Genomic DNA, 8,784 nt, shown 5'->3' with positions numbered 1-8,784 from the left:
ACTAAAAAAAAAAAAAAAAAAAAAGAGCTGGGAGTGTGTCTCAGTGGTTAAGTGCCCCTGGGTTTAATCCCTGGTGCTAAAAAATAAAATAAAAAATAAATCTTTATTTCTACTTTGATCTTTTTTTCTTTCTACTAATATTGGGCTTGTTTGCTCTTGCCTTTCAAAGTCCTTGAGATGCATTATGAGGTTGTTTCTTTGAACTGTTTTTGTTGTTGTTGTTTTTTTTTTTTTTAAAGGAAGGCACTCCTGGCTATAAACTTTCCTCTTAGTACTGTTTTTGTTGCATTCCACAGGTTTTAGCACAGTGTGTTTCCTTTGATTTCATAACATTTTTAAAGTTCCCTTCTCTCTTTCTCAATGACCCACTGTTTATTCGAAAGTGTGTTGTTCAGTCCCAATGTATTTGTAGAATCTCTTGTTTGCTTCTAGTTTTGTTCCATTGGGGTTAGGAAAGATTCGTGATATGATTTCAATTCTTATGAATTTTGTGGTCTAATAAATGGTCTATTCTGCGGAAAATTCCATACACTATTGAAAAGACTGCATTCTCCTGCTATTTGATAGAAGTTTCTGTAAATATCTGGTAAGTCCCTCTGGACTATGGTATAGCTTAACTCTGATATTTCTTTGTTGATATTTTTCTCTAGATGATCTTTACATTTAGGAGCATGGGTATTGAAATCCCCCCTATTATTGTATTGCACCCTATCTCTAAAACTATCAGCATTTGTTTTAAAAAAATTGATGTGACATTAGGTGCATTCATATTAACACTTGTATCTTCTGTTTTTGTTTGTTTGTTTTTCTTTTTCTTTTTTTGGACAGGGAGAGGTACCAGGAATTGAACTCAGGGACACTCAATCACTGAGCCCCGTCCCCAGCCCTATTTTGTATTTTATTTAGAGACAGGGTCTCACTTAGTTGCTTAGCCCCTCACTTTTGCTGAGGCTAGTTTTGAACTTGCAATCCTCCTGCCTCAGCCTCCCAAGCTGCTTGGATTACAGGCCTGTGCCACCACGCTCAGCTAACACTTGTATCTTCTGGATGAATTGATCCCTTGATCATCATATAGTGACCTTCTTTGTCTCTTCTTAGTTTTTGTCTTAATCTATTTTGTCAGATATAAGTATAGTTATTTCTACTTGCTTTAGGATTCAGATTGTTTGGAATATCAATTTACATTTTTCCACTTTGTGTTTTACAGATGAACTAAGTTTTTTTTGTAGACAACATGTTATTTTCTGTAATCCTTTCAAATGGTCTACATCATTTTATTGGAGAATTTAGTCTATTTATATTCACGGGCATAATTAATAGGTGTAGACTTATGTTTGTCATTTTGCTGATTTTCTACCATTGGCTTTAGATATTTTTTATTCTTCCTCTTAACTTTGTGGTTTAGTATATTGACAATGTTTGATTATCTTTTATTTTTGTGTGTGTATCTACTCTTTATATTTTCACAAGTTCTCATGATCCCAGTTATTTCAATTCTGAATATTGTACACATGTACATATCTTTTGTAAGGTCTAGTGGTTATGAATTCCCTCCGTTTTTGTCTGTCTTGGAAGGTCTTTGTTTTGCCTTCATTTCTGAAGATAACCTTGCTACCCACCACAATATTGGTTGGTAGTTATTTTCTATCAGGACTTGGATTACATCATTCCATTCCTGGCATTTGTCCTGAGAAATCTGCTGTTAATCTATTGGGGACTCTTAAATGTTATTTGGCACTTCTCTCTTGAAGATTTTAATTTTTTTCTCTTGCACTTTGACAGTAGCTCCTGGTTATATCCTGAGTGCTGGGAGATGATGTACAATCCTTTTCCAAAATAAAAAAAGGCTGTACAGATTCTAGGTTACTTATTTAAGTAAGCTGTAAGGATTGTGAAACTTTCCAATAGGTAGGATTGCTAGCATCTCTGCTAATAGTTTTCTGATACTCTTTCAAGCTTAGCCCTGCAGAGGGAGAACTCTCTGCCTGCAGACCTAGGGCAGAAAAATACCAGGGCCTTTTGTTCCTCTTCTTGTGCTGGTATCACAGGTCTCTGAATCTTACAAGGTGCTAGTCTCTGTCGCTGATTTTAGGTGTTCTTCCATAGCCATTCACCTCAAAATGCAGCTGTATCCTTGTAACTTTTATGTTTCTTTGTGGAGAAGGAGATGAGTGCTGGGTACCACATTCAAGTCATCTTGAAATTCTCTACTAAAGAATATTTTTGTTGAAGCCTTTTATTGATATGTTATTTGCTTCAAATATTTCAAATAAATTTTTTTTTGGTCATAAGAATCTACCTTATCTAATACATATCTAATGTATATGATATTGTAAGAAATCATCAGTTTCCTGAAGTGCTTTATTATGGTTTGAATCTTAAGTGTCCCCCAGAAGTCTCCTGTGTTCAAGGCTTGGTCCCCAGCTGATGATGGTGCTATTGGCAGCGTTGAAACCTTTAAGAGTTGGAGCCTAGTAGAAAAAATGTCATTTGGGGTACACCCTTGCAGGTGATATAGGAACCAGACCTGCTTTTTTCCATTATATGCTTTCCAGTCACTACATGATAAGCAGTTTTGCTTCACCAAGTATTCCTCACCGTGATATTTTCTGTCTCTGCAACCTGCAAAACAATGAATCTAGCCACCCATGGACTGAAAAATCCCAAAATTTCTTTGAATTGATTTTCTCAGGTGTTTTATCACAGGGACGGAAAGCTGACTGGTACCAACAAGGGGGTGTCAGTGCCATGACCATACCAGACAATGTGGTTCAGAAACCTTTGGAATTGGTTTGCAGAAGGAATTTGGAAAAATTTGGAGATGAAGATTAGAGAAAGCCTAGAATTCTGTAAATGGAGCTTTAATAGGCAATTCTGGTAGCGGCCCAGAAGGCCAGAATGCTGATAGAAATGTGGACAGTAAAGGCTGTGTTGATCTGTTCATGTCAGAAGGAGTTTGAGAGGCTACTTCTGCAGTACTCTGGCAAACAAGTTGTCTGCATTTTATCCATGCCCTGAGACTTTGAAGCTTAGTTTAAATGAGATGGACTGATTTATCTGGTAGAGGAGATTTCAAAATAGCACAGCATTCAAGCCTGGGTATTGCTGGCTTCTTTTATCCATGTTTGCGTGATAATCAGGAATAACAAGCAGAGGGGAAAGATTTAAAATACTTGGTGTTTGGCTAGAAAAGGAGTCTGTTTAAAAAGAGTACCTTCCTTGGAAACTTCAAAGAGATTAGCACAATTAAAAAAACAAAAAAAGTCATGTTCTTGCACTGAAACAATAGGAAAGCTTTCTTGGGGGCATCTCAGGAGTGAGTAACACCCCACCTATGGCATGCTCAAAAGTGTACAAGTATAAACCTTTCATTTGAGAAGGGCGTCCTGCTTGCACAGGGCTGCCTAGGGAATTATTTACCCAGGATTCACTTCCCTGTGTTCAGCCATCAAGGCACTCAGATGCCACTGCATCTGTGGTTCATGAGGGTCCTAGTTCAGCTCATGCAGGTGGCCGACCTTGGCACCATATATAGAGTGATGATTTTATAGGCATACAGAATGTGAAAGTTATAGGGTTATGGTGACTCCCACTGAGATTTCAAAGGAAAACCTTTGAAGACTGGAGTGTGGAAAGATTGGAATCCCTGTGAGCAGTCCCTGATGGGTAATGTGTGGAGGTGAAGCCACTGTGGAGATCTCAGAACATAAAACATCTTGAGGGAAGCTGCAGGCAGGGAGCCAAGCCAGTTTAAGAAAGAGGCTACTGGGGCTGGGCCTGTGGCTCAGTGGTAGAGCACTTGCCTAGCATGTGTGAGGCACGGGGTTTGATCCTCAGCACCACATAAAAATAAATAAAATAAAGGTATCGTGTCCATCTATAACTTAAAAATATATTAAAAAAAAGAAAAGAAAAAGAAAGAAAGAGGCTACAGCCAGCATGTCAACCCAAATCTGTGGGGGTTCACATTTCACCAGCAAGATTTTACGTTGGCATTGCTGGGTTTTGTTTTGGTCCTTATTATTTCTGTGTCCCTATATCTTGGAATGTTTACCTTGTGCCCGCCACTGCATCTTACAATTGTTCTTTTGACATTTACAGAGGTTCAGAGCTGAGAGTTTTCCCCGAGTCTCAGAGGAGCATTTGGACTTGGACTTTTTGAGCAGTGTTGGAACAGTAAAATTTTAGGGGCTGGGAACATAATGTTATGTCCTAGATCTTTTTTTTTTTTTAATATTCTGAGGGTTTTTTTTTTTTTTAGTTGTAGTTGGACACAATACCCTTATTTTATTTTTATGTGGTGCTGAGGATTGAACCCACCACCCTGCATGTGCTAGGCGAGTGCTCTACCGCTGAGCCACAACCCCAGCCCCTGTCCTGGATCTTAAATGTCCACTAAAGTCTGTTTTATTTTTTTTTTTTATTTTTTATTTATTTTTTTTAATTTTTTATTGTGGGTTGTTCAAAACATTACAAATTTCTTGACATATCATATTCCACACTTTGATTCAAGTGGGTTATGAACTCCCACCTTCACCCCATACACAGATTGCAGAATCACATCAGTTACTAAAGTCTGTTTTAAAGGCTTGGTCTCCAGCCAATGGTGCTGTTGGGAGCTGGTGAAACTTGTAGGGAAGGTTCTAATTGATGGAAGTTAGATCACTGGGGATGTACCTTTGAAGGATATTGGGAGCCTGGCACCTTTCTCTACTATTGCTTCTGAGATACCACAAGGTGAGCAGCTTTACTACCACACTCTTGAGGCCAATATTGATATTCTGCCTCTGTACAGGTCCAAAAGTAGTGGATCCAGTTGACCATGGACAGAAACTGTAAGGCAAACTAACCTTTGTTCTTTTGAGCTGATTTTCTCAGATGTTCTGTCATAGCTTTGGAAAGCTAACACACGACTGCATCATTTTACATTTCCATTAGCCATGTAGGAGAGTTCCAGTTGCTCCATATCCTTTAACAGTTGGTGCTGTGATTGTAAATTTTATATCTGCAGTCCCTGGTTTCCAATAGTTTCAGTGCAAATCAAGTTAAATCTGGTAAGGCTCAATGTGTGACAACCATGTGCAAGGTCCCAAACTGCATTCTTGGGAACAATAGAATAAAATGCATGTTCTAAATACATTAACAGATGTTTGATCCAAGTAAACAATATCTACTCTTAAGGGCATTTTTTTTTCCTTCTCCTAGATTGTGACCAAAAGGGCATAGATAGTACAAAGTGTACCAAGCTGAAAAGAGTTGTGGAGGGAGTGAAAAAGACATTTATTTGTACAGTGGTCCCTCAGTATCCAGGATGGATTGGTTGTGGATACCCTTAAGGATACCCAAATCTGTGGATATTCAAAGTCCCTCAAATAAAATGGTACAGTCTCTATATGTACATTTGTCTTGTATATTTTAAATCATCTCTAGATTTTTTTGATAGCTAATGCAGTAGAAACTATGTGAATAACTATTACACTGCCCTGTTTAGGGAATAATGACAAAAGGAGTCTACATGTTAAGTACAGATATTATTATTATTATTATTATTATTATTATAATATTAGAATAACAAAATTAATTTATTAGTCTTTTAAAAGAATTCCCTTATTAAGTCATTTTTTTTCAGATATTATTTTTTTAAGAATATTTTTGATCTGTGGTTCATTGACTCTGCAGAAACCCCAGATCCAGAATCAACTTTACTAGACAACTGGGATTAAAAATTTTATCTGATACTGGCAAAGTGGAAGCAAGCACTGAGCTCAGAAAACCAGTGTTACAACAGTGACTCAGCATATGAAAGCAGGTAAAACAGCAACTTTTAAAGCTAGGAATTGGAGGTCTTAGGTTAGTCATCTCTATCAGGAACCAACATCTTCTCTGGTGGCCTATGAATCTTAAAAACAAACAAACAAACAAACAAACAATGCTGTTGAGCTATGTGTCTGCATATATAGAAGCAAAATCATGCTTACTGTAGACAATATATGAAGTCATGAAGAAAAGGTAAGGGAAAAAAATCCTACCACTATGACAACTATGTTCAGAAAGTCACTAGGGGGTAATACAGTATGAAAGAATTTTGAATAGAGAGTATTTAAACTTCTGTTCATCACCCAAGTGACCTTTATGTAAGTCTCTTCTATTTCCTGGATTTCAACATCCTTAAACTCATTTAAGACTTTGTTTTGACAACTTATTCATTTGGGTTAGTGCATGGGTTCATGTTTATGATAAAGGAAAATATCATTTTCACATTAAGGAAAATAGATATATCCTGGTACTTTATCTGGATATTGATCACACAGGAACATTATAAGATCTAGATTTATCCCTTATAAGTTGTTAGTTGGCAACAAAAGGGTGAAAGGTCAAGAAGCACTGAGAAGTGTGCATGTAAATTGCTCAGATTTAGTCTCACTTTCATTAGTTTTTAATGGAGACTTCTCAGCTGTATTATTTCTGTAGTTTAACGGGATATTTAAAATACATGAACTAGACAAGAAATGTTAATAGAACATGTTTGTGTATTTTTAGTAGTCCTATGTTACTCATGCATCATACCAATGCCTTTATATTTAATTTTGTTTGAAATTCAAGACAGTTCTGGGGAGGACAGATAATTCTTGAATTTTATGTATTCTACCATGATACTGGAGCGTAAGTCTGGTGCAGTGTGGGAGAGTATAGCGGGCTGTATCAACAAGATTTGTGTCTCAATGACCCATAATTCAAATAGTTAAATATTTTAAGCTAGGAATTGGAGAAGTTACAGAGTGAGACTGCTTTATTTTAATTCTCCTCAACAGCCCTCTCAAGATGTGGAAAAGGGTAATAGATCATTCATCATTCTAGATATACCTCAGTGTCTGTTGAGACTTAGAATGTTTGTCTGCAAAAACACTTCAACTTGGTTTTGTCTAGACTTCTTGTTTCCCTAGAGAGTTCCCTTAGGCCTATTCAACCGGACAAGCCTTTGAGTGCACGCCTGTGTCCCCAGGTAGCCAGGACCTACAGCAGGCTTGCTTCTGCCCACACAAACTCCTAGGTCTTTATACATTCCGCAGGGTAAAGACATTGGGCTGGGGTGGTAGCTCAGTGGTAGAGCGCTTGCCTGGCATGTGTGAAGCACAGGGTTCGATTCTCTGCACTGAACATAAATAAAGAAAGATCCATTGACAACTAAAACAACAACAAAAAAGATACCAAACAACTTAGCAGACAGCTTCTAAAAAAGCAATGCTTTGGAAACAGCTTAGGATTGCTGAAATAATTTGATTACTCCAAGGAGGCCAGGGGATAAGATGGAAGAAAATGTTTTTCTCATTTTGTCAAAGAATAAGATTTTTTTTTTCATGATTTTAAGTATGCTGTGAATTATCTTTTCCCCTAAAGATGGCAAGTTTCTAGGGAATTATAATAAGTTTTTATTCACCTTACACAGTGGAATTTAAATATTTTAAAAGTTTAGTCCAAGTCAAGTGAGGGGACTTTGCAAAACTGAGGGAAATCCATATGTCATTGGCATACAATTCCTTTTGCCTGGTTAACGAATTGAAAAATCCCACCACAGGGGCATCTTACCTATTGGTAATCTTCTTGCTGACTCTCTGTTGGGTCATTTACATTGTCAACCTGACTGTTCATTTCAACTGTAACCAGAAAGGAAAACAAAAAAGTCAAATATTTATTAAGCTCAAATCTCTTAAACACAGTTATGGTTTGGATCTAGTGGTAGGGCCTAGTTAGAAGAAGCAAGTCATTGGGGGCATGTTTTTTCCCCGGACACTTGCTCAGCTTCCTGGTTACCATTTTACCTTATCTCAGGCACAAAGCAATGGAACCAGCAAACCTCAGACTGAAACCATTTGCCAAAATAAACCTGTGAGTTTATTCTCTCAAGTATTTTGTCATGGCAACAGAAAGCTAGTATAACATTACTGATTTTTTTTTTGTCTTATACATTTTTTCAGTTTGTTTCTATTTATTCGAGTGTTTGAATCCATCCTTGTATATTCTCATGGGCAGGGAAGGGCATTCACTATAGTTCTTCACTAAACTGTAGAAGCTGAGCTATCATTTCATACTAGATTTTGGTTTGACAATTTGGGTATATATTACCATCCTTATAGAAATAAATTCAAAGGCCTTAATAGATATCTAAGAAAATAAAGAGAAAACAAAGCAAAACAGATCACTAAGATGCAGAAAATTAAGCAGTTCCCTTCAAAATGGCACTGTCAATAGACCTGTTTGGTTTGCCACATTTTCAATTTCAGAATTCAAAACAGACCCTGCAAGCTTGCCAATGGATGCAGCAGCAAACACTATGGAAAAAAAAAATCTAACCAGATCACACAGCTCTGGAAAAGTATGCTTTCATTTGACTGTGTATTCTATGTAAGCATTTGCATAAAAATAGAGTGTGTAATTATTGCCTTTCTCCTGTAGCTAAAAGCAGTCACTCAAACTTTCCAAGGGTCAGCAGGTTTAATGAGATTGATATTGTTACAGCATCCAAGCATATTCTGTAAGCTGAGACTGGACAGTGGCCAGATAATCTAGCAGTAGAACTCTACTTAAAACCTCAATAGCAACCTATCTGGGCAACCAAACCACAATCTCTGGTAATTGGCTCAGAATGCACTGGACTTGGTCAGTGATCATCAGCTTCCATATTTTCTGTACCTGCTTTCAACTTGGAACCAACCAGGGAAAGACCTCTGAATTAAAAACCTAAGATGCCCCACTTTAGGTAACAGTTTCCAGATTCCCCATACC

General features: G+C 37.3%; 1 protein-coding gene across 5 annotated transcripts in view; it reads right to left on the bottom strand.

Moving 5' to 3' along the window:
* Macrod2 (mono-ADP ribosylhydrolase 2) overlaps nt 1-8,784 on the bottom strand; it is a 1,954,610-nt gene that overhangs the window by 9,416 nt on the left and 1,936,410 nt on the right. For all 5 annotated transcript variants that reach the window (XM_048811891.1, XM_048811888.1, XM_048811890.1 and 2 more), the window contains one exon: nt 7,588-7,655. In XM_048811891.1, the coding sequence (XP_048667848.1) occupies nt 7,588-7,655 (68 nt within the window). The remainder of the gene's footprint in view (nt 1-7,587; nt 7,656-8,784) is intronic.

Source organism: Marmota marmota, unplaced genomic scaffold (assembly GCF_001458135.2).
Source record: "Marmota marmota marmota unplaced genomic scaffold, marMar, whole genome shotgun sequence".
Taxonomy (NCBI): Eukaryota; Metazoa; Chordata; class Mammalia; order Rodentia; family Sciuridae; genus Marmota; species Marmota marmota.
The sequence above is the reverse complement of the archived record's forward strand: the minus strand, read 5'-3'. Positions and strand labels throughout refer to the sequence as shown.